At 38.2% G+C, this 23,353-nt stretch overlaps 2 protein-coding genes and 1 long non-coding RNA gene across 5 annotated transcripts in view; 2 read left to right on the forward strand and 1 right to left on the reverse strand.

Moving 5' to 3' along the window:
• trpm7 (transient receptor potential cation channel, subfamily M, member 7) overlaps window positions 1–8,195 on the forward strand; it is a 43,934-nt gene extending 35,739 nt beyond the window's left edge. For 2 of the 3 annotated variants that reach the window (XM_017304044.1, XM_008404785.2), the window contains exons 28-40: window positions 564–654; window positions 767–828; window positions 907–944; window positions 1,114–1,142; window positions 1,806–1,859; window positions 2,258–2,302; window positions 2,428–2,493; window positions 4,605–4,888; window positions 5,095–5,177; window positions 5,998–6,203; window positions 6,294–6,345; window positions 6,442–6,548; window positions 7,147–8,195. In XM_017304044.1, the coding sequence (XP_017159533.1) occupies window positions 564–654; window positions 767–828; window positions 907–944; window positions 1,114–1,142; window positions 1,806–1,859; window positions 2,258–2,302; window positions 2,428–2,493; window positions 4,605–4,888; window positions 5,095–5,177; window positions 5,998–6,203; window positions 6,294–6,345; window positions 6,442–6,548; window positions 7,147–7,259 (1,230 nt within the window). In that variant the 3' untranslated portion in view covers window positions 7,260–8,195. The remainder of the gene's footprint in view (window positions 1–563; window positions 655–766; window positions 829–906; window positions 945–1,113; window positions 1,143–1,805; window positions 1,860–2,257; window positions 2,303–2,427; window positions 2,494–4,604; window positions 4,889–5,094; window positions 5,178–5,997; window positions 6,204–6,293; window positions 6,346–6,441; window positions 6,549–7,146) is intronic. The other variant, XM_008404786.2, reaches the window with a different exon arrangement.
• A 1,658-nt stretch (window positions 8,196–9,853) lies between these two features.
• On the forward strand, window positions 9,854–12,359 carry LOC103462172 (uncharacterized). Its single transcript, XR_533289.2, has 6 exons — window positions 9,854–10,038; window positions 10,320–10,437; window positions 10,707–10,926; window positions 11,148–11,242; window positions 11,378–11,454; window positions 11,669–12,359. It is a non-coding gene; the product is annotated as an uncharacterized LOC103462172 (long non-coding RNA).
• A 5,387-nt stretch (window positions 12,360–17,746) lies between these two features.
• On the reverse strand, window positions 17,747–22,411 carry bcl2l10 (BCL2 like 10). Its single transcript, XM_008404784.2, has 4 exons — window positions 22,348–22,411; window positions 21,716–21,864; window positions 19,773–20,237; window positions 17,747–18,614 (listed from the first exon to the last, which is right to left on the reverse strand). The coding sequence occupies exons 2-4, from the start codon at window positions 21,776–21,778 to the stop codon at window positions 18,492–18,494; spliced, it is 651 nt and encodes a 216-aa protein (XP_008403006.1). The 5' UTR covers window positions 21,779–21,864; window positions 22,348–22,411; the 3' UTR covers window positions 17,747–18,491.
• Window positions 22,412–23,353: the final 942 nt, after the last annotated feature.

Below are 23,353 nucleotides of genomic sequence, written 5' to 3' on the forward strand. Positions count from 1 at the left end.
CTTCACAGTGAAGCATCTGTAAATAGTGTTGTCTTTCATATTTCTTCTGGTTTTTTTGTTTGTTATACTTTTAAAGTCGTCAACTACATTTTAATATAAAGATGACCGAAGTAAATTAAATTGTATTAAATAAAAAAATTAAAGCTGTCCAAACCAACCTGGCCTTATTTGATAATAAAATGCAATCTGTATAGCCTGACAATGATTAAAAGATCTCCAAAAAGCAACGTATATCACGCCCCACTAGAGAAATGAAAGGACAAATGAGAAACAAAACACAAATTGCTCCTCGTTCGCTTCGATTAAAGTCTGTGTTTTTGATTTAATTGTACAAAATAAAAATGGCAACCATGGGAGATGAAGGAGAACACGTTTCCAAACTTTGGTAAATGTGCCACTTTTGGAACCAATATGGATTATGTTGGTTGTGTTGTATATGACCAACAATCCCTGCATATGCAGCTTTTTGCTCAGATTACATGACAATCAGATTTTCTTCATCTTCTCATTCAGTTTTTTTTTTTTTTCTGTCTGCGTCTCCACTTGCTCTCTTGCGGTCACAGGTTGAAAGTCATGGTCTCATCCGAGCGGTCAACTCCTACGCTGGCTTCACAGAGTTTGACAGAACCCCCGCTTTTCTTCATCCAGACTCGAGTAAGTTCAGAAAAGGAAATTGTAAATTAGATCTTCTAGTTCAGTGTCCTCCCTTCAGTAGTAGCAATGGTGTAGCATAACTGATTTCTGATGGTTTATTGTATTTGTGTAGCTCTGACAAAGAAGGACAGGAGTAGAGTTTCAGCTGAAGACATCCCTAGAGCTGCAGTACTAGTAAGAGCTTGTTGTGTGCGTTTGTGTAAAGGTTAACATGTTGACTTGTGTTTGATTAACATGTTGCTTCTCTACCAGGAAAGGGTTCAGGTGAAATCAGCCCAAGCCAGCACCCTGTAAGTGTCCTTCCACTGCTCCTTATTGACATATAAACATCACCTTTCTACAAACAGCTTTACAAATGCTCCGACACAATAAAGTAAAAGTGGTGACAGATTAAATCAGGGTTCTGATGACTGGTTCTCTGATCAGTTCTCGCTCTCTCTGTCTCTCTCTGTTGATCAGAAGACCTCCTGAGGAAGAAACACTAAATGGTAAGAACTGGAGTTGCTGTTTAGTATATTTTAGATTACCGATACAGATATTACTGGATTGGTATCGACCAATACCGATCCTATATAGGAAAACATAACTGACTTAAAACCTTTCTTTTTAAAAAAAAACCACAAAAAAAACATAAATGTACTGAATCAGAAATGTATTAACTCTGCACCAGTACAGCACACTTAAATGCGCTAAGCATTTTCACGAGCTTGGTCAAACATGTAAAACAAAATAATTTGATTTTGATTTTTCGGACAGTGCAGTTATGGGATATAACAGCCAAAGTAAAATAAATAATAAAGAATCTGTCAAAAAGAATAGGTTGATTACTTTGGTCAAACATGTACGTTTGTTTCAATATTTCTGGACCGATGCAGATATTATCAGATGTCTGCTTTGGTCATTTACCTTTCTCAGGATCTTTTGAATGTGAAGTTCTCTAAATTTCAACCTTGGTGAAATAAGAGACAGGGTAGAATCTGTGGTGTTTGTACAGTTCAGGCTGGATTTAACACATTTCACAATCCAAAAGCAATTGTTTTATACCAGAAACATCTTTGATTTAATGCAAACCTTCTCTTTACTGTGGCCATAGTTTGTTTTTTCTTCCTGAATGAGACCTTTACTTAGCTGCTCTTCTTGTGTGGTTACAGCTGCCGTTTCCCTGTACACGGCACGCCACAGCCACCTCGGAGCCAGGAAGGACTGTGAGTCTCACTGATGGACACTACAAGATAAACTAGTTGACCTCATTTAAACCAAAGATATTTATTAGCTGGTCTTATTTTCACATTACACTTTTACTTCTTTAAAAACTTCTGCCAATCATGTCAGTTTTTTTGTGTTTTTTTTCATCCACTTTACAGTTATGCAAAATGTGTTGGTCTGTCGCATAAAATCCCTCCTATTCTTTGAAGTTTGTGTTTGTAACATGACACAATTTGAATGCTATGTAAATTTGTAACGACTACTATTACTACCTGTTGCATCAAACTGTTTTAGTTGTGTTCCTGGTTTTTAACTGTGTATGGCCATCTAGTGGCTGACGCCGGAACGCTTAATGAAGTCTAAGTATAGTTGGAGACATTCATTTCTGTTTCTTCAGCTATCGGCTCGCCGTTCAAGCCTATGGAAAGCTATCAGTACTCTGGTGAGGAGATTACACTGGTGTTCAAACATTTCCACTCTGTTAATAATAAATACTTGTTATCCATTCACTTTAGTAACTTCTGTAAATAATGAGCAAGTCTTTGCTTTTCACTCTTCTTCCTCCAGCTGTGGAGCGCAACAACTTGATGAGGCTGTCTCAGAGCATCCCCTTCACTCCTGTGCCCCCTAGAGGTGAAAACACAGTAATGCACCAGTCCTCACCTTTCTGACGGCTTCATTAATAACCAGCGAACTGTTTGAGAATGAGGAAGCATGAAGGCAGATAAGAGATCTCTTCTACCCCCACTGCCGTTTGCTTCGCAGTTAATGAGCAAAGTGTCGGTGCTGCCTTTAATGTTTTGTCTTTTTTTTTACAGTTATTATGACTTTAAAATTAGATTGCTTCTTCTTTTGAAAGGAAGTGCTGGTTTTGACTATGAGGATGTGATGTTTTGACGGCTAAGGGTGATGGGTTTTCTTTTTTTAATTAGTAAAATAACTTAAGTCATGTAGAGGCAAACGGTGATTGTCATGGTGCTACCCTTTTAAAATCATTTAGTATGCAGATCATTTAAAGGTTAGGTAAAAATATATATAGTTTCATAAAGCTAATCTGGAAAAGCTAAATATTTTCATTAGGAAAATATCTGGAATCCTGGGGAAAATTTTAGGTGCTGAAAAATGTAATTATTCAGCATGTTTTTTGTTTTTTACGTAAAGAAGGTTTTATGCGTTTGGCCTTTTTAGGTCTTTTACCAAGGTACAAAAAACGTCACACGTAGGCGGTTTAACAGTTCAGTAACAAGTTTGACTTGTCACTTTATCTGTTCCTCTTCTTTAGTATTTGAACACAACATAATCTAACTGTGCACCTTATTGTTCCGCAAGATTGTAAAATGAGTTTATTATTGTGTCGTATCCAAACCCGCAGCTATTTTCCGTCTCCGATTCAAAGCAGCGTAACTCGGCTGACCTCCGCATCATGACTCTGCTGAGACACTCGCCTCTAGTCTAAATGTAACCGAGTTAAAAATAAAACAGCAAACTTGAGCAAAGGTTCTCGGTTCTAAACTGATACGGAGCATTCACATCTTTTTTTTTTTAAGCAAGTTGCAGTTCTCTTTTTCTTTCTAATTGATTTTGTACTAAAATGGTTTTTCTATGGATCATTTTGAAACTTTTTTTTTTTCCACTTCTCATTCCATTTTCTGTAATCTTTTGACTGTGGAGCCCGTGACATGGGAAGGAACAAAGACGTGTATGAACTACTTGTTTACTTCTTAGTAACGAGATAATTTGCATTGTTTCATGGACAAGTGTAATCTAAAACAAAACCTGTTACTTATTGGCCAAAGTTTCAAACATTTAAATGGGTAGCATCTACAGCATGATTATTAGAACTATTTTGATTAGAACGACTGTCTGTGATTTATAGCATAATGCTATAAATGCGCCTAAATGTTTTTTTTTTTTTTTGTTTTGTTTTAACAAGAGTTGCCTGTGCATTTTGTAACAATTGGTGTAAAATGTAATTATTTTCTTGCATATTGTGACGGAAATTATTACAAAATACGTACAAGGAGTTTATTATATTCTGCGTTGATTATTAATGCCGTTTTACTTAAATTTTAACATTTTCAAAGCAGAACTCGTCATGCGGCGTTAGAGCGTAGGCTATTATTCTGGTAGCAGCAGCCAAATTAAACGTCTCTTGCTAAGAATTACTCCATACCTGACTGCAAGTCACTGAAGAATAGGATTCTAATTCAGGTTAAAATGAAGTAAAAATCAGACTTCTCCATGTTTGCGAGATGCTAATGAACTTTGCTTTGTAATCATCTTCTTCTTTTTTTTTTTTTTCTTTTTTTTTTTCTTCTCCTGATGTCAGCAGATTGGTTTCGTAGTAGGAAAGAACATTTCCTTTTTATCCTTTCTTTCTTTGCTTTTATTTTTTATTTTTTTTAATTGACCTTCCTTTTATGGCTTGCAGGCTATGCATTTCAGCTCTTTGTTTAATCCGTTTCCTGGTTCCTGTAGTTTTTGTTCATCTTTGTAGTGTAAACATCTTACCTGATAAGTTAAAATCTCGGGCAGTGAGCCTAGTATCTATTACGTTGGCAAAAATTGCGCTGGGTGGAGGAAGCGGAAAATGTCGGGTGAAATTTTAACCCATCCTAAAAGGCAATGACATTTGGTTGGCAGTTATTGAGATGAGCGCTTGGAGAAAAAACTCTAAAACTTGCAGCTAGAAATAATTTGCACACAAATCGGTGGCTCTGACATCCTGCTTTGTGTTGCCGCAGGGGAGCCGGTGACGGTGTACCGTCTGGAGGAGAGCTCCCCAAACACCATCAACAACAGCATGTCCTCCTGGGCCCAGCGGGGCCTCTGTGCCAAAATAGAGTTTCTGAGCAAGGAGGAGATGGGCGGAGGACTCCGACGGGCTCTGAAGGTCCTTTGCACTTGGTCAGAGTATGACATCCTGAAGCCTGGACACCTCTACATAGTCAAATCCTTCCTGCCTGAGGTGGTCCAGATGTGGCAGAGCATCTACAAGGAGGAGACCGTGTTGCATCTTTGTCTCAGGGTGAGAATATTTAGATCTACTTTGTGTTATTCTGCAGTAAAAGGTCTGGGTGTGTCCCCAGAGTGGAGAGATCCAAGAAATGCCAAACCTTGACAACAGCTTATCTGAGTTCAGTGTTTTCTGTTTCACTACATTTCCCTAATGGTTTTTATGGTTTTACCATCCTATGGTTTTTAGCAACTTTTCTTTTTCTCTCATCACTCAAGGAAATTCAACAGCAACGAGCTGCTCAGAAGCTGACGTTTGCCTTCAATCAAATCAGGCCAAAGACGATTCCTTACTCCCCGAGGTAACCAATCACGTCCTGTTCCTAGAAACTTGATTTTTCATTCATTCCTGGTCATATTTATTTAGTGTGTAGAACGCTCCTCTTGTAGCTTGTCTAACCTCTGACACTGAAAGGGGAACCCCATGTCAGTTCCTGCAGTAGTACAATAGTACATTGTTTTAGCGTTATGTCATTTCTGAAGCCTTTTACCGGACGCCGTCTGTACCATTGGTTTCTACACTCAAATCATCTAATGCTTTCCAATTTTTCAGTGGTAGTAAAACTTGCTAACAGTAGTGCCATTTTATTTTTATACAACTATAGAGAAATCCAGTCAGAAGCAAGAAACTTTTTTTTTTATCATTCATTAAACACGCCATGCCAATAAGCTAACATATGGACAGAAACACTCCTAAGTGCAGAAGTTCTTTCTTGACAAACAGTACATCATCATCTGGATAGACAGAAAAAAAATATTTTTTTGGTAGAGGTGCTCCAGTTTCTGGCCGATTACCTATCTTTAAAAAAAACCAAAAAAAAAAACTAATGATACCACAAAGGACTGTAATCAACGTCAGGCTGTTATTTTCCATAGGTTTGACTTGTCAGTCGAACATTTTCTTTGGATGATTGTAGATGAAAGGCTAAAATTCTTAACAAGTCTCATTATCTCATTAAGATTTTAGAAAAGAAAGAAGTTGTTTACCACATTAGTCGTCATTATTAAAACATCCAACAGTCCTGTTGTAATCACACGTTTTCCGTTCTGGTGATGCTGCCGTTCCTGTCCTTTACAAACAATCACCGGTCTTCAACCGCGCTCATCATTCTGTGTGTTCAGGTTTCTGGAGGTGTTCCTGCTGTACTGCCACTCAGCTGGCCAGTGGTTTGCCATAGAAGAGTGCATCACCGGCGAGTTCAGGAAGTTCAACAACAACAACGGAGACGAGATCGTTCCCACCAACCTCCTGGAGGAGACCATGCTGGCCTTCAGCCACTGGACGTACGAGTACACCCGGGGAGAGCTGCTGGTGCTCGACCTGCAGGGTAAGACACGTGTATGCGCGCCAATGCCACATTTATTCTTTAAAAAAGTTATCCGTTTCTTGTGTCTTATAATGCTGCTTTCATTTGCAGGCGTCGGGGAGATCCTGACGGATCCGTCTGTCATTAAGAGCGGGGAGAAAGGGTGAGCTTTCTCACAACATGGAGTCGCCATTTTCTCATTTAATCCCGATCAAGTCAAGAGTTCAGGAGCTGACTTGTCCTTTTGTCTCTGCTGCAGATCGTACGACATGATATTCGGACCTGCCAACCTCGGAGACGATGCCATCAGAAACTTCCGGACTAAACACCACTGCAACTCCTGCTGCAGGAAACTCAAACTTCCTGGTGAGACGAGCTTTCCAGCTGCTGATTGATTGCTTAATTTCATTTGGGAATTGTTAGCAACACTTTATTTGAAGGGGTGCATAAGACTGACATGACACTGTTATAAACATGACGCAACACCTGTTATGAGCATTAAGGAATCTTTGTGAATATTTATGACTGTTGTCATGAAGTGACATTCGGTAAATAATGACACTTTTAATGCAAAGTCGTATTAAAACTTCCATTAAAAGTGACAACTTTTAATGGAAGACTAAATTAATGTATGTAATTTAGTCTTCTACCAAATTTCTCTTATAACAGATATCAAATTACTTTTTTATTCTGCGCTAAAATTTCACTTATTTCCTAAAAAGCTGTTTTGTTATGTTAAAGAGTCTTTTTTTTTTTTTTCTCACAAGGTTAAAATTTTACCTTATTTTAACTGCTATAAATAAAAGCTTCAGAGACCAAATAAAAAAAGTTGGAAAATGTGTAACGGCTGCACAAACATGACAGAAAACCTTTCGCAGAGAAACAACCAAAGTTGATGTATTGTTTGACTTTTAACCTGCCATTGATCATATTTGTTTTTCTTTTTTCTTTTCTTCCTCTTCAGATCTAAAGAGGAACGACTACACACCAGATAAGGCTACCTTCCCACAGGAGGACCCGCCCAACCCAGGGGGCGGAGTCAAAGATTCCCGCCAATCAATGAGACTGATGCTGTGATCAGTGAGACAGTTTTGTGTGTGGGTGTCCGCGTGTTTGTGTGTGTTTTTGAGGGGCGACAGAGTTGTGTTTTTTTTTTTTTCTTTGTTTCTTTGTTTGTTTTTCTCCATCTATTTAAATCAAAGCCAAGGAGCAGGAAGGAGAAGCCAACGAACTGGAAGAATTGCCGCTGTGTTTCTTGTGCATGCAGACATTTGCTATCGTTCCGTTTTTAGACACCAGGGGAGGATTTTTAAAAGCATTTTGTACACGTTTCTGAACGTATATGTACATGTATACGTACATATATGTAAGCTGGATATATAAACAGGTACAGTATCATTGCGGAAGCTTTATTTATTTTAGACGTTTGAGAAGTTGCCTTGTTTCACCAACAAAAAAAGCATTTTAAAAAAGAAAACCGAACAAAATTAAGTGCATTGTAGATCTGTTACAGCAGCTTCAGACAGGACAACCTGCTAAGACGAGAGTTGCTGCAACTTCGCAGATTGCCACCGGATCACGTTTTTTTTAATGTTTAAAAACTTGTATCTTTTTTTTTGTCTTTTTAGCTAATGATAAGAAATACATGAATTTAAAACTCTTGTAAAAAAAAATAATGATTAAAAAAAACTATGGGCAGATTGCAATGCAACTTTTACAGAAAAAAATTTATGTAATTTTATTGTATTGAAAGTGTGTCCATCAGAATTTTCCTTTTTAGTTTTTATTGTTACAGAGGTACTATTGCTATATCTTTGTCATCAGCTATTATATGAGCAAAAACTACAATCCAGTGTATCTTATAGATACAGATATGTGGCATGAGCTCAACAGATTGAAATATTTTATTCAGGGGAACTGACGAACACAAGGGTATTACTGTATACATTTTGTACTGAATATCATTTTAAACAAATAAAATGTCAAACATCATTGTTTCTAAAGCTCAAAAAAGATTTTTGTCTTTATTGATATTTTTCCTGCTTCAAAAAAACACATTAAAACACTGCTGGAACAAACCGCCAGTGTTTGGATTTATGTTTCAACAAGTGCAGTCGAAAAACTTAAATAGATGCACCGATCACGTTTGTTTCTTTTTTCTGGCCAGTACCGATTTTTCTATTTTTGTTTTTCTTTTTATTTCTTTGTTTTCAGGTCTGACCTACTAATCCATGATTTATAACTCAGAAAATGTTGGACAGAAGCTTTTTGACTGAACTAAGAATTTTAACAGTGACAGAAAATTAAAAGAATTACAAGATTATGCCCGTTTAGGAATCAATGAATTGTAATGTCACACTTTCGCTGAGCTCAAGCATGAAAATACGATTGGGTAACTTGGAGTATCTCATCTGCTTGTTGCTGATAAGAGAGCAAAATTGGACAGCTCTTAACAATCGTAAAAGGAATTTCTGCTTTCATTGAATTTTGGTGTCTAACGACCTGTTTTACAACTAAGCAAATTTGATCAAGGTTGGTCAAGTAAACAGCCTTGTCAGAAGCTTGGGAGAATGAATGGGCTTTTGAAATTCTCAGACTTATTGCTTGCTGGAGAAAGACGATGGATCTTCTGTTGTTCTGCACACTATCTTTTGACGTTAACTGCCTGTATTGGAATCCACACACACAATACCTTCTGTTGTGCAGTCTCTGAATACACCGACAAGATCGTTCACCGGCGCACCTGTGTGATAACTCGCCGCTGAAAGGGCTGGGATGTGCAGGTGCTCCTCTGTAAGGTCAGCGATGGATATGTTGTGCGAGGTTTGCTTTTCTGAAGTCAGAAGGGATGCTTCTTTACCTCAGTCAAATAGAGTAGACAGCCAGCCTGAGTGAAGACATGCCAAGTTGTGGCACGCTTGACGAACTATTAAGACACCTCCTTAATGTTTTTTTTTTTTTCCATTTTACTACGTGTTATGTTTATGTTGTGTAGCTTTTACTTACATTCACTAGATGATTTTAAAGGGGCACTATTATGTAAAATTTACTTTTTTGAGCTCAACATGTAATAATTTTATTCCCTCAACAAGAATATACCTGGAGTGTTGCCTTGATTCTGTCACGCATGTTTGAGAAATTATTTAATCTCCCGTGGCAACCATTCAGCGGTACAAAACGCCTCGGTGGACCGAACTCTGCTAGTTTCTGAGCTTCCACCTCACAGAGTAGCCCTCTCCCAATCAGCTCCTTCAGACTAGCCAGCACCAATTAGCAAACAACTGGTGGAACTGCGTACATGCTATGCTCATTATATGTGTTATTTCTGGTAAAAACACTGGTAAAAACATTGTTGAAGTTTAATGGAGGACTTCTTGATAGGGGAGTTTGAGAGCAGGAGTTTCTAAAGAGACAAGAGGCCCAATGAGTCACACTTTATAATATATATATATGTATATATATCATTTTTAAAACTCCTGTTAGCCTTTTAAAACTGAATGTTGTAATCCTTTTTCCCCTTCACTTTCATTCTGTGATACAGCTGGTTCATCACAACATACCCTGCCACAAATGCTAAGGCTAGTTAGCATGACCACCGATGATGGCGGATATATGGTTTTCCTGGGGTAAGTTCCGGCTCTAAGGCCCTCCTCTTGACTCTGAATGGTTGTTTTTTGACTGGGAGCGATGCATTTATTCAGAGGGCAACAGGTGTAATTTCTGGTACAATGCCATTTTACGGCAAAAGATGGCAGTAGTGGTGCATGAGCGAGAGATTGACTTCCAAGCCTTACGAGGCTTCAAACGTTATCACCTGCCCTATCAAACCGAGTCGCGAGGATGGAGAAGTTTTTCTGTAAATGTTAAATATGTTAATGTAATAGAATATGTTTTTCTGTTAATATGTACCTTATTAACATATATTCTATTTTGAGTTATTTATGTGTATTTATTATAAGTAACCGTTAGCCGCAACTAACCTAGATGCTAACTACCGTTAGCCACCGATAGACTGAAACGATCATGCTAACTACCGTTAGCCAGCTGTTGGCATCTTTGCAGAAGAAGTTAGGCTGTAACCGTGATCTGCCGTTAGTCTAAATATTATCAACTTTTTTTCTTTTTCTTCTTTTGAAGGCTTTATCGACTCTAGCTGCCTTAATTTGAGAGTGGCCGGACAGGAAGACGGTGTGGGGCTGACTGCATAGTTGTACATCGGTCTCTCGCGCTCTATTTCTGCTCCCCCTGATTTTAGGTTAGTTATAAATTAGAATAAACCATAGATTTACTGAAGCATTGGTCCATTATATGTGTAAAATTGGAGACATACTTCTATTAGTAATATAATGTATGTTGAGTCTATTCCGATTAGCATGTTTTAATTTTGTACATAATAATATGTACAAACGACTGTGTAATTATCAAGTTCTCTGTCTGCGTTGTTTTTACGCAGAAGAAGCGGCTGAACAGTCACCAGCCTCGCAGCGAAGCCACTACTAAAGAAACTGATTTCTGTTTTCATAGAATAAAGACGCTCTGTGAGTCTGGGCAGCCTGTGAAAGCTGAGTGAGGTTGCACGGCAGCTTTCCAGCCTCCCACAAGGCGTGGCTTAGCTGTTTGATAGGGTGACGTTTTTTCTCTGAACATCTCATTCCTGTAAGCTGAGCACTGAGAGTTCACAAGAACTCTGCGCTCATCACAACTTATTCTGCAAAACCATGAAGACGGTGACCATTGAGTACTGGTAAGGTTTTTTGTTTTTGTTTTTTTTTTTACCCCCACTTCCTCTTTTTTCAACACATGTACTTTTGCATTTTCATTTGCAAATATCAAAATGTTTTTTGGGGGGGGGGTTTATACTGTGCACTTTTGCAGTATAGCTGCTTGCAGAATTATGAAACTCAAGAGTGAGAGGCTGGTTATCTATAGCTCTCATTTGGTTACCTTGTCTGTTTTCTGTTGCAGTAAAGACTGAAGTTATGCGTACCGCTACCAGGAACTAGCCGGCGTTCTCCGGCAGATTCCTGGAGTGAAGGTAAAAGGAGTCACCGGGAGGACAGGTATTCTGAACTTTTGGTTTTTATATATATATATATACAGTATATCTATTAAACAAAAATATATATATATTTATTTTTTTAATTATTTTTTTAAAGTTAATGTTTCATTTTTCATCTCTTTTTTCACCTCCATAGATAGCTTTGAGGTATACCTGGAGGATGAGCTTCTCTACTCAAAGCTAGAGACGAAGTCGTTTCCAGATCCTGAGCAGGTTTGCGGTTTAACTCAAACTCTCTATTCAAAAGCACTTCTTTAAAAGCTGAATAGGATTTCCCTTTTGCTGACCAGTCATTTCACTTTTTGGTGTGTCTTTGTTTTTCTTTTGGATACATAAAAAAGCTGACATGTCATTCGCAACGTGTTTATTTGAAGTCAACAAAAGGAGAGTCACATTTGCTTTGCATGCCTTTACGTCTCATGTTTAGATGGCGGACAAGGTGATGGAGAAGCTTCCTGATGAAAACGACAAGAAGAAATCCAAGAGACAGACATGCTCTGTCCTGTAAAAGGTGGAGAAACAAACAATTATATTCACACTGACGAAAAAACAACAAAAACATACACCTGTTACGCCCCTCCGGAGTATGAAAATTAGACTAAGGATTTTAATAAGTGGGCGCAAAATTTGTGTGTACCAAAACGAAAAGATCTGATATGGCTCTGTCGCGGCTGTGAATATAAACAATACGTTTGTGAGAGGGGCTCTCTGGATCCAGGCGGCGATCGACGCCTCTTTTTATGAATGCACACACCTAAAACTCAAGTGGTGTGTGCACGATGCAAGTCGAGAAGCTTCTCGGCCGCCTGGAGCCCGACAGTCTGCTTCAGTCTCATCAAAGTTAGGAGAAACGGAGGGAGGGGGTGAAAAACAGATGCTCCTAATGAAGATTTGTATATTTGGGGATTTCTTTGTTTATACTACTGAACAGAATCTACGAGTCTCTGTGGGAGTTTTTAATCGCTCCTTAGAGTCTACTACGCCCCAGACTCTCAGCAACATTCACTTAATCTTTGCAAAATGTATTTGATGTTTTTATGATCTAAAATATCTCATTAATATCCGTTTTCCTCTGTCAAAGCATAATTACAGAGGAGCAATAAAAACATAAAATCTGGGCTCGTTAATCTATTTTATATTTAACCTAATCTCTGACCCACTTCTCTTCCCATAATATCCTGCTGACCAAAAAAACTAAGCTTCAGAGCTGAGAAACATGTTTTTCAGATTGTGTGTCATACCCACTGGGGAGCAGGGGAGCCTGGGAACATAAGACCAATAATGCCTGTACTTAAACATTTTAATAGCATAATATGTGTGTATATATCTATATCTATAGATGTATGCATATGTATTCCCCCCCCAAGACAGATAAAATTTGATTGATACCATTAATTTGGGTGAAACAAATGTTGGTTTATATTAGCTTAGCTTTGTTATTATATTAAATATTGCTTTATCAAACCACCTGCATAACATAAAAAATATTAATTAATTCTTGTCAGATGTAAAAGTGTTTTTTGTAAGTAGACAAAGCTATAATTTCCCCAGAACTTTTATTTTATGCTGTTAACTTCCTGCTTGTAGTTTTTTTTTTTTACCTTCAGGTACTGTAAACAAACACATAACAATATTATTATTGAATATGTTGAACTTTTCTTTGGGTTGTTTTTTGTTTTGTTTTTTAACATGAAGTAAGACAGAATGGTTTTATTTTTCCTACCTTAAATCTGGACATAAATGCCACGATTTCCGCCATTTGCAGACTTTATGCTAAGTTGCGCTAGCTTGCTGCTAGCGTGGGAGGTTTTCTTTTGGGTTGTGTTTAACGTGGGAGTATTCGGGTAAAGAAACGCCAGACATGTTTACTTTGGATATTTATGACAAACCTCACAACATGAACAACTGTACAATAGCATTGTAATGCATGGCCTGTATTTGGACACCTGAAACACTGCTCCTGTAACACATTTTGTGCCCGTTCAATAAAATGTAACTGATTGCCATTGTCTGTGTTGACATTTTCACTCACACGCCAACCAGAAATTGATGGTGACGTGGGCAGATAACTGGCAAGACGAGGCATGTGCAGAATAAGACCAGCCGTCTAGACCGTTGTATGCTCACCAGGTACAGGTTCAGTAGGTAGACCTTGCCAGTACCACCGTTGTTGCCTTGAAAACCGCTCCTTCTTTTTCTAACGCTTCATTGAATCAACACCACAGAGAATTAGCTCCATGTAGCATGTAGAAAGTCAATTAAACCCTTTATTCTCCGTTCTGGAGCTACGTCAGAACTTAATTGAGTCGTAGATTATCAAGTCTAGATAGCTGGACGCATCGAGTTACGCGTTTGCCTTTTCAAAAAGGTCAAACAGTATCTGAATCACAATCTCAAACTCCAGAGCAGTTGAAAGAGAAGAAAAGCAGAACCAGAAAAGTCCCCCGCCTCCCTTTTTGTGTCTCTCTGCTCGGCTTTCTAACCAGACTCAGATTTAAAGATGAGCGGCAATAAAAAAGGAATTAGCAGTTCTTGCCAACTGCTGTTGATGTTGTCTAGAACATGTTATGTGAAATATAATGTTTTCTGCTGGTATCAAATTGTTAGCACATCATAGCAATCATCAGACTGTCATACAGTCATCAGTCTTCAGTCAGAGGCTTTTTCAGACTTGTTGCAAGACTGACTGCTACCACAGCGTCACCATCTATGACATTTTATTTTCCGGTTGGGTTAAGTAAAATATTTTTGAATTGAGTTGAGGTAACTGGGTTGACTTCTGCTTTATGTTAGCAAGCGATAGAACAGGTATACCCAATAAAGTGGTTATAAAAAAGGACTTCTCTCCACAAAGAAAATTGAAAATGAATAAAATTTCATCAGTTTAAACATCAGATCTCGTCCATCGCTTTAATTCAGCACCTTCTTCATATCTGACGGAGGTCGTTCTACATGATCTCGGCACTGCTTAGTGCCTCATATAATTTATACCAATGCAATCCGTCATACAGTGCTACAGGTTCACTTGCTTACCGAAACGCAACAAACAGGAAACAGGAAACCACATCACAGCCAGTTTTAACTAAGGTTTGACAGAATGGAGAAATGCTTCAGAGAGCAAGAAGTGAAACTGGATTGTGTATGAAAGGAAATGATCTGTTTCAGTGCTGCAGGTCCCAACAATAGTTTCACCTTGGGTTGCCCTCATTCTGAGTTCCATACGTACATGACAACTGTCATGACATTGTTATTTTTAAATGTATTAGATACAAACTGTCAGTACAGAAACCTAAAGCTTTTGCATCAAAGAGATTAGTTTGATATCTGGACAGTGTCATTAAATTAAACTTAATGGAACGAAGTTATATTTCTTCTGGGTAAAGGTTGATGCATCCATTTGCATTGGTATGTTTTATGACTTTTCCCTTGATTTGGGGCTTTGCTTTTACTTCTGAAGTAAAAAAAAAAAAGATTTGTAATGAAAGAATAACGGTTAGCATACAGTTAATGTTTACATACTGCCCATGTGTAATAATAGTATGTGGTAAAGTGGTAGGCCTCATAAAGTTGATCATTAACTATAGCCTTTATTAAGGCTATAGTTAATTAATTACATATTTATATATAAATATATACATAGGTCCTCATTATCAGTGTAAATAAATGAGCTTGTTCATTTTTAGTCTTAAATTCTTAACAATGGAAGTGTTATTGTGATTATAAAAACACATATATTTTCATGTTATATGTCTGCCTTTACTTTATGAATACACTTAAAACTGTATTTTTAAACTGTATAAGAATGAAGAACATTAATAATCAAGCTGTAAGATTAATTAAAAAGGAATTTAGAATGAATGAGCTTCAGCTGGTTAAATATTTTATTTGATCAAACTCTTTTTTGTATAAAAACTGAATCTAGCTGCATAATTATTTTTGTCTAAATGTCCAAAAACAGCCTCATCATCACAGGCTGGTCACTTTAATGTTTGAAGACTGTTACACATCTAAATAATTATAATAATTTAAAAAAAAAATCCCGATGGAAATTAAATAATGTTATGATAAAATAAAAAAATGGATCAGACTTTTGAATCGATCTGGTAGTTTCTTGGTTCTGTGGGTCATTTCTCAGCGGTTCAGGGTGCAGAGAAGTTGCCCCGATGTCGGACATTGACGTGAACTACGGAGGACTACTTTGCCAAAAGTGAAATGATCTTTTAAATCTTTCTTTTTTTATTATTCTCCTTTTACTATGTTTGTGCTTCTTTTTTTTTTTCAATTGTATTTTCTTTTCTTCTTTTAGCGCTAGAGCTGTTTTTCTGAGACGTATGTAGCTGTACATGAAGGTAAAATTACTTTTGGACCGTTTCTGATTCGCTTAGAGAATTTGGAGTTAAAATTTTTAGATGATTTGTTTGGGCTGCACAGTGGTGCAGTTGGCTTGCAGCAAGAAGGTTCTGGGTTTGATTCCCGGCCTGGGGTCTTTCTGCATGGAGTTTGCATGTTCTCCCTGTGCATGTGTGGGTTTTCTCCAGGTACTCTGGTTTCCTCCCACAGTCCAAAAACATGACTGTCACTTAAATTGGCCTCTCCAAATTCTCCCTAGGTGTGAGTGTGTGTGTGCATGGTTGTGTGTCCCGTCTGTCTCTGTGTTGCCCTGTGACAGACTGGTGACCTGTCCATGGTGAACCCTGCCTCTCACCTGGAACGTTAGCTGGAGATAGGCACCATCTACCTCCCGACCCCACTAATGGACAAGGGTGTAAGAAAATGGATGGATGATTCATTTGGGCCATCAGTTACAACTTTAATATCTTGAAGTTTTTTCTTGCACTTTTGGACTGCAAGAAAAATGACATTCAATTTAACAGAGTACAAGAAATATACCACACTTTTCAGATGGTTATTTCAACTACAATGTTGAATAGTGTTGCCAACTTTTGTTTGACCAGGTTTAGTTGACTCGTGAGCTATACAAGCTTTATCAACTGATAACCAGCAGGAAGTTTGAACATGAGGAAGTATGAGAGGTCAGCGCTTCGAAACTTGGAGTGTTAATAACACTGTACATTTGAAAGCTGATAAAATATAACCTGGTATATTTCCTTCCTCGTTCATTCGTAGCTGCTTTACGTTTCTCAGCTCTATTTTCTCAAAATAGATAACTCATCTTAAGCTAAACTGGTTTGTGTGCTGTTAAACTACTTCCTATTTTTTCAGTTGTCCTTGTATTTAAATATACTTGTAAAGAGGGAAGGAGGAACAAGTTAGCCTTTGCTTTATGGCCCCCCAGTGGCAAAGACTGGCCATAGACGGGAGCCAAATATCAGATAAATGAAGCTTTCTCCAGTCACATCAGTGCAGAGACAATAAAGATGTTCGCCTTACAAAAGTGAATCTGGCTGGGTAAGGTACAACCAGTTTCCTTCATGCAGTATACGAGCCACTGTTTCAAAAGGGGAATTGTTTTGCGTTTCATCCTTAATTTTGTTTTAAAAGTGGTTAGGACATGTTAGTACTGTTTAGGTCATTTTTTGCAGCTACACAGACTGTGGTACCCAGCGCTGGTGCAGTGACGGAACAAAGTGTCCCCTTCTATGCCAGGGTTCCTGTAGATTTTAACAACTCAGATTTGACATTTTTAAGACCATTATGAATAAAATTCAAGACATTTTCCCTCAGGAGACAACAACTCTGACCTTTTTGGGGTCTTTTGTAGTATTTGTTCTTCCCACACGGCATATGGCTCTGACAGCCGTAACTCACGTATTTCCGAGCTAGCCAACTGCCGATAAATCTACACTTTGAAAAATAAAAAAATAAAAACTGGCTAAAGTCCTAGAAGCTTATTAGTGCTAACCTTAACCCCTTGTGACATGACGCAGTGAGTTTGCCTAAGTTCCGTAAGATAAAACCTACATAGCCACGACAAAATTTAAGGACTTGCCATTACATATTTTAAAACCTTAATTTTACATGCATAAATGACTTTTAATGAGGATTTCATTTTTTGCTCTGAAGCTAAATTTACAAGCCATAATTTCACATTTTGTAATAAGCGGAGGTGAGCAAGAGTAGCGCTACTTCAACTTTTTAATCAAGAAAAACAAAGAAAATTGTCCAAATCAATTTCTTTTAATATAAAACTTATGAAACCAACAAAAACTATAGGTTTTTTTCATTCAGTTGTTACCCTGTGTATCCAGACATTTTATATGTGAGCTTAAGTACAACTTTCAAAGCTAATTTGATTATTTTTGGTTTCATATAGATGTCACAAGGACCTTATTTTTGATTGAATTAGCCTCAGATGGATCTGTTTAATGATCACATCCCTTTACTGCAAGCGGAGCCCTGTGCTGCTGCGATGAGACGACAGAACAACATATCTTATTAATGCTGAAGTGTCTGCACGTGAAGGGGACGGGCTCCGGGACACGAATTATAAAAACACGCCAGCTTTTAGAAGAACATCACACACAAGCAAGAGAATCAAATTTCACAATTGATTTTATTAAAAAAAAAAGTCAAATAAATATTAGAAAATATGTTTACATTTGTTTTTGGAGGGGGAATGCAAGATGAGATTAATAAAAATGTGCCCGATTGGTCGCTGGTTTGGTTGATGAATATGAAATATTTCACTAAGTCATAGCACCACTGTGAGGTCATTTTCATTTTGCAGCTCTGCTGACCTTGTAAGATCAGTTCACAAAAACAAGAAAAAAAAATTACATGAAAAGCAAAAACAGAATCAGGTGTGGATCAATCTGCAGAGGGCCACTGCTTTAGGTTTTATTTTTTATATAAATATATTAATTTACACATTATAAACTATAATGTATTTATCACAAACACAACTAAAGTCAGGTCTTACAAAAAAGGCAGATAATTTTGAAATCTAAACCCAGGTCTGAAAAATTAAAATACTTTAGCTGCACAGATGGAAAAGAAAATGATGTTTGTGCTTCAGTTATTAACCAAAGATATGCAAACTGACGTCAGTCATTCAACATTTTAAAAAGGCATTCTAATTGGTTTACAATCTTCAGGAACAAGCAAGAGGAGAGTGTCAGTATCGATGCTTGTAGAGAGTCACGAGTTTGTGCGGACGGTTCAATGACATGAGATCACAACCCTGAATTCACTACAGGTTCACTTTGTGTTGCAGCATTGACGTTACAATTCTAATATTTCCTTATTTTTCGGACAAGCTGAGAACTTCTAATGGACGCCGGGCGGCCCAGCTAGCGCACCAGAAGGAAGGTGAGCCCAGCGATGCCGACCCCGGCGACAGCAACCAGCGCCGTCTTCATGGAGGAGTCCTGACTTACTTCTCTGGCATTGAGGGCATAGCTACAAAACCCGTCCTGAAAGAAGAGGAGAAAAAAAAAAGTATAAAATCTTCTGTTTACAAGCAAGAAAACATAATAAAAAGGCTTGAAGGCAAGAGCAGCTGCTCAGACCTGAACATTAAAAACAAACTGAACCCAAATTGGGTTTCAAAACACACACTGTGTTAGTCACAGCGAGACTGAGGCAACACGCTTGTAGGCGATATGAATGCACCTGCCGTCACTTCCAGGTGTTTTCCCCCACTCTGATCTACAGCTGCATGTTTGTCTGGTCATACAACGTTGCTCTTCAATGTGGAGACGGACTGGGATTCAGTGCAGCTTTGACTGTTACCACAAAGTCCATCTGGCTGAGCTGGTTACGCGTCTGTTGGAACCAGCTGCCAGCTTTGCTCCAGGGAGGAGGGGTAAGTGTGTGTGTGTGTGTGTGAATGTATTACCCAAGTCCATTCATAAAAGGAGCCATTCAGCTCGTATTGTATGTTGTTTCCAAAAGCGTTCAGGACTTCATAACGCGGGCATATTTGAGTGAAATTGAATAGAATTTGCTCTTTATTTCCAGAAAAAAAACATCTTCTATTCCAGTTCATTAAAAGAAGATGTTTATTGCAGCATAAAATCCTAAAGGATATTTTTAGTTCAGTCCGTTTGTTGACCTCACAGCAAAAACACAAGATCTTCAGTATTTTTAGTCTAGTTTCTAGAGCATAAATTGTTAGTAAACTTGAAATAAAATAACTTGTAAATAGCTTTCCACCATATTGTAAGTTTAATTCCTTAATATTGATGAAAAAGCACTAGTTCCACTGGCAGTTTATTTCACTTATAACTGGTACTTCTTCATCAAGACATTATTGACTTAAAACAATATCATATTGCAAGTTAGTTTGGTCTTATTTCAAGTATTGTAAGATATTTGCACTAGAAACTAGACCTGAAATAATTGGTAAGATTTTGTGTTCTTTTGCAGGGTTAATAACAGCAGCTTAATCAAGAAGTAAAATCTTGAGTTGCACTCCAGCAGGAAAAACAAAATCGTGTCGAGCCAGGTGGTTTCCAAATGTGGTTGGCTGTTATTTTTAGGTAGACAAAAAAAAAATAAAAGCCCTCTCTTATCTAAAATCTTTACATCAAATAATCATTCCTCCTTCCACACCCACACACACAACTTACCCATCCATTATTTTCCTGCAGCCAGTCTTTTTTGTGCTTCTCCAGGTAATCAGCAATGGTCTCCGCCAGCGCCCGGCAGCTTACGGTCTCTTGTTGCAGTTCCTGCTGCTTCCCGGAGTCCGGCCCCGGGTTCTTGCCCGTCTGTTCCCGCAGCTGTCTGGCCAGCACGCCGGCGAAGGCGAAGAGGGACACCACCCTCCCCCAGTTAAAGTGTCCATCTCCCACCATCTCATCCATCACCTTTCTGAGGTTGGAGCAGAGATCCGTCCCGCAGTGCTTCAGGAAGCCCTGGGCCAGGGAGTGAAAGCGAGCCTGGTGCTGGGCCTCCACGTCCTGGGCCAGGCGCCTCATGGCGGCGGCCGGCTCGCTGGGAGGTGGAGGGGCTGGGTGTGGGTTTGAGCAGCGCAGGTGGATGTAATCCTCTGCGACAGCCACGGTCTCTTTCCACAGCCCACAGGACATTTTCTAAAGAGGACAAAAATATGGAGAGTGAGAATAAAGTAAGTAAAATGCCTCAGAATGTCTAATCTAGGTCTGAACCTGAGGATATCCGTTTGCGTCATAAGAGCAACAAAACTCGGAAGAACCAATCAAAATGGCCAGATAAAGTTTCCCTTAGCTGGCTCTGATTGGTCAAATTAGAAAATGGTGTGTCCTGTGGTAGCGTAGGGTTAAAGCACAACCCAAAGTATGGAGGCCTTAGTACTCAATGCAGACATCACAGGTTCACGTCCTGGCCTGATGACCTTTGCCTCATGTCTTTTATTACCTAAATTCTTGTCCAACTACTCTCAAATGAAGCCCACCTGATAAAAAAAAAAAAAAAAACTTTAAAAAAAGTTTCAATTAGAAAATGGGATTTTTACCTGTTCATTGAAGGCATCCCAACTAACATCTTCTACTGTTTTAAATCTATGCAACATAAAAATAAAAAAGGCGATGTACAACACCATCAAGCAAAATTTTGAGTAAAGGGTTATGCCCAAGTTTTAATGGATTTAATTAGGTTTTCTAAATTGGTAAGCAATTGTGACCAACAGAAAACCCAAAATGACTTTTAAAGCCCCTACTGGCATCTTCACATCTCCCCCACTTGAGTTTCTATCAATAATAATAATAATAATAATAGAGTTGTAGAGGATATTTACTGGACTAATAATTTCCATGATCGTTGTCCACGTTTCCTGTCAGCTGACATGTCCAGTAGCCATAAAGTTAGCCTTACCGTCATCAAGATCACATGACTGAAGCTCTTTAAAAAAGAAAAAAAAGAGGGGGGGTTTTGCCAGATTTTTTTCCCGACTTTAGTAAATAAAAAATAAAACTGCTTTATGACTCAGAGTGAAACCAGATTTTTTTGACCTGATCAGACAACCTTTGTTTAATTTATTTTATTTCTATTATGACTAAACAACTACTGTAGACAAAAAAAATGAAAGAAAATTATAAGTATGGCGTTTGAGAGGTTTTATTTTTTTTAAATAGTTCCGTAAAGAAAGCTGTATCAGAGCGCGTCAGTTAGCTTCGTGTCGGTGAGGTCAGACGGAGAGAGACGGCTTTTGTTAGCTCCCCAGTGAACCAAGCCGGTTAGTCTTCTCAAGCCTCACTAAAAGCGTCTCCGACCGTTTTAAAAATTGAAAATACATATAACATTTCATTTTGGAGTACAGGACAACATTCAGCGCCCGTTATTCGGAGGGTTTAACCGGCGAACTTGAAGTTGTTGAAGCTGCAGCTTTTTTTTTCTCCTCCGTCTGTCAGTCACCGCAGCAATGGAGGACACAAAGAACAGCTCACACGGGGAACTAATTCAGCTAAAACATCCACTTTACGCCACAGCCAACCACCGTAAAAACACCTCTGTATGAGCATTCCTCCTATGTATAAAGCGACGCGAAAACATACCAGTAAAATATATTATTTTCGCTATAACAAAAGCTTACCCTCCCAGCGATATGTGACGGCTCTCTGCACATCCAGACGGCGGAAGGAGAACCTCGGCGCATTCACCGTTTCCCCAAGCCGGCTGTGCATTTATTTACTCCGCCCACTATTTCCGCCAGAGACACGAACGATGCTTTCCGAAACAACCCTGGAAATGAAATACACACGTCCATTACGTTATTGGTTTTAGCTTTGCATGGAAATGTACCTGCTATAGAAAGAAAAAACGGCCTTTAACAGTCAAATTTAAAATCCCACAACAACTCAAATTCGTAAATAGACTAAATTTACCCAGTGTAACGTTTGCACATATTTCATCTACATTTTAATCGGTATTTCTAAGAAATTATTTAGCTAAAACTGCTAAAAGGCACTTAAATTGTTTAAATTACAACATGTTTTTCAAATTGACTCACAACAAGATCAGTTTACTAAAACTAATTAATTTTATGGGTTAAGTAAATTAGTTAGTTTTTATTATGGCATTAGTACCATTTTTTTCAGCTCAGGCAATAGTAACGACTGAGTAAAGTTGTTTCACAGCATCAACAATTGGAAAACAAAAATGAACAAATATTTATTTATTTCCAATTTGAATAGTAGTTTCAAGTAAATATTACACTAAGTATACCTTTTTCCTATCTTTAGAGTAGGGATGTCCAAAGTCGTCTGTGTGTTTTAGTTCTCTCCCTGGTTTAACACCTGGATCAAATCACAGCTAGTTAGAGGCCTAAGAAGAACCTTGATATGCTGAAAAGGTTGTTACTACCACAGGGAGAGAATGAAAACATGCAGGATGCCGACCCTCGAGGACCCACTTTGGGCACCTCTGCTTTAGAACAACACTAGGAGCTATGCAAACCTGATATTAACGAAATAGAATAGGGTTTTATCCTTGGGTAGCCATTTTCAAATTTGTATTGCTTCTGTAAATTTGTATGCTGTTTTCTTTTATTTATGTAAAGCACTTTGAATTGCCTTGCTGCTGAAATGTGCTATACAAATAAAATTTGATTGATTGATTGTAAATGAGATACAAGTGTTCTTCAAGCCATTGACCAAAAATAACCTTTGTCTACAATATTAAGCCACATAAGCTAAATACTAAGCACTGTCCTAAATTCAGGGTTGGTCTGAGAGCATGATAAAACTACATTGGCTGTCATAAATAAAAAAAATAATAATTCCATGTACTTTCAGAATAATAGGTTTATTTGAAAATAATAGAATTCAGATTCATTCAGACATTGTCTCATTGTCACTGCGCTGTAAGCTAACAACACAATTAAATCCTGGAGATCATTGACCAGCTTTATAAAGCGAAACAAACAGAGGTTGTAACCAGCTCTATGGTCAGTTAAAAATCTTAAGTACTTTCACTATTGGGGAATTTCCTCCTTCATCAGTCACTTTATTTTTCCTTCCTCTTTTCCACTTTCCCCCATTCGATTAATCTCGGTGTTTTCCTCAGGGAATTTCATGGGATTTTTTGGCAAACCGAATATGCAAAACAAAATGGTGCCAGTAGAGCTGCTTATTAATGTTTTGTTTTGTTTGTTCTAAGGGACTGTCCAATACACAAGGTTTCAGTAATCCTTAGTGTTGCATTAGTTCCCCCCCAACCCCCCCCCCAAAAA

Source organism: Poecilia reticulata, linkage group LG3 (genome assembly GCF_000633615.1).
Source record: "Poecilia reticulata strain Guanapo linkage group LG3, Guppy_female_1.0+MT, whole genome shotgun sequence".
Taxonomy (NCBI): domain Eukaryota; kingdom Metazoa; phylum Chordata; class Actinopteri; order Cyprinodontiformes; family Poeciliidae; genus Poecilia; species Poecilia reticulata.

What these genes read in the sequence shown, in the direction of transcription:
- bcl2l10 (XM_008404784.2), bottom strand. Translation starts at nt 21,778, where the DNA reads ATGCGCCGAGGTTCTCCTTCCGCCGTCTGGATGTGCAGAGAGCCGTCA. An exon ending in CGTCACATATCGCTGGGAGG is followed by an intron (nt 20,238 to 21,715) that starts GTAAGCTTTTGT and finishes TGTCCTCTTTAG; the next exon opens with AAAATGTCCTGTGGGCTGTG. An exon ending in TGCAGGAAAATAATGGATGG is followed by an intron (nt 18,615 to 19,772) that starts GTAAGTTGTGTG and finishes CTCTTCTTTCAG; the next exon opens with GACGGGTTTTGTAGCTATGC.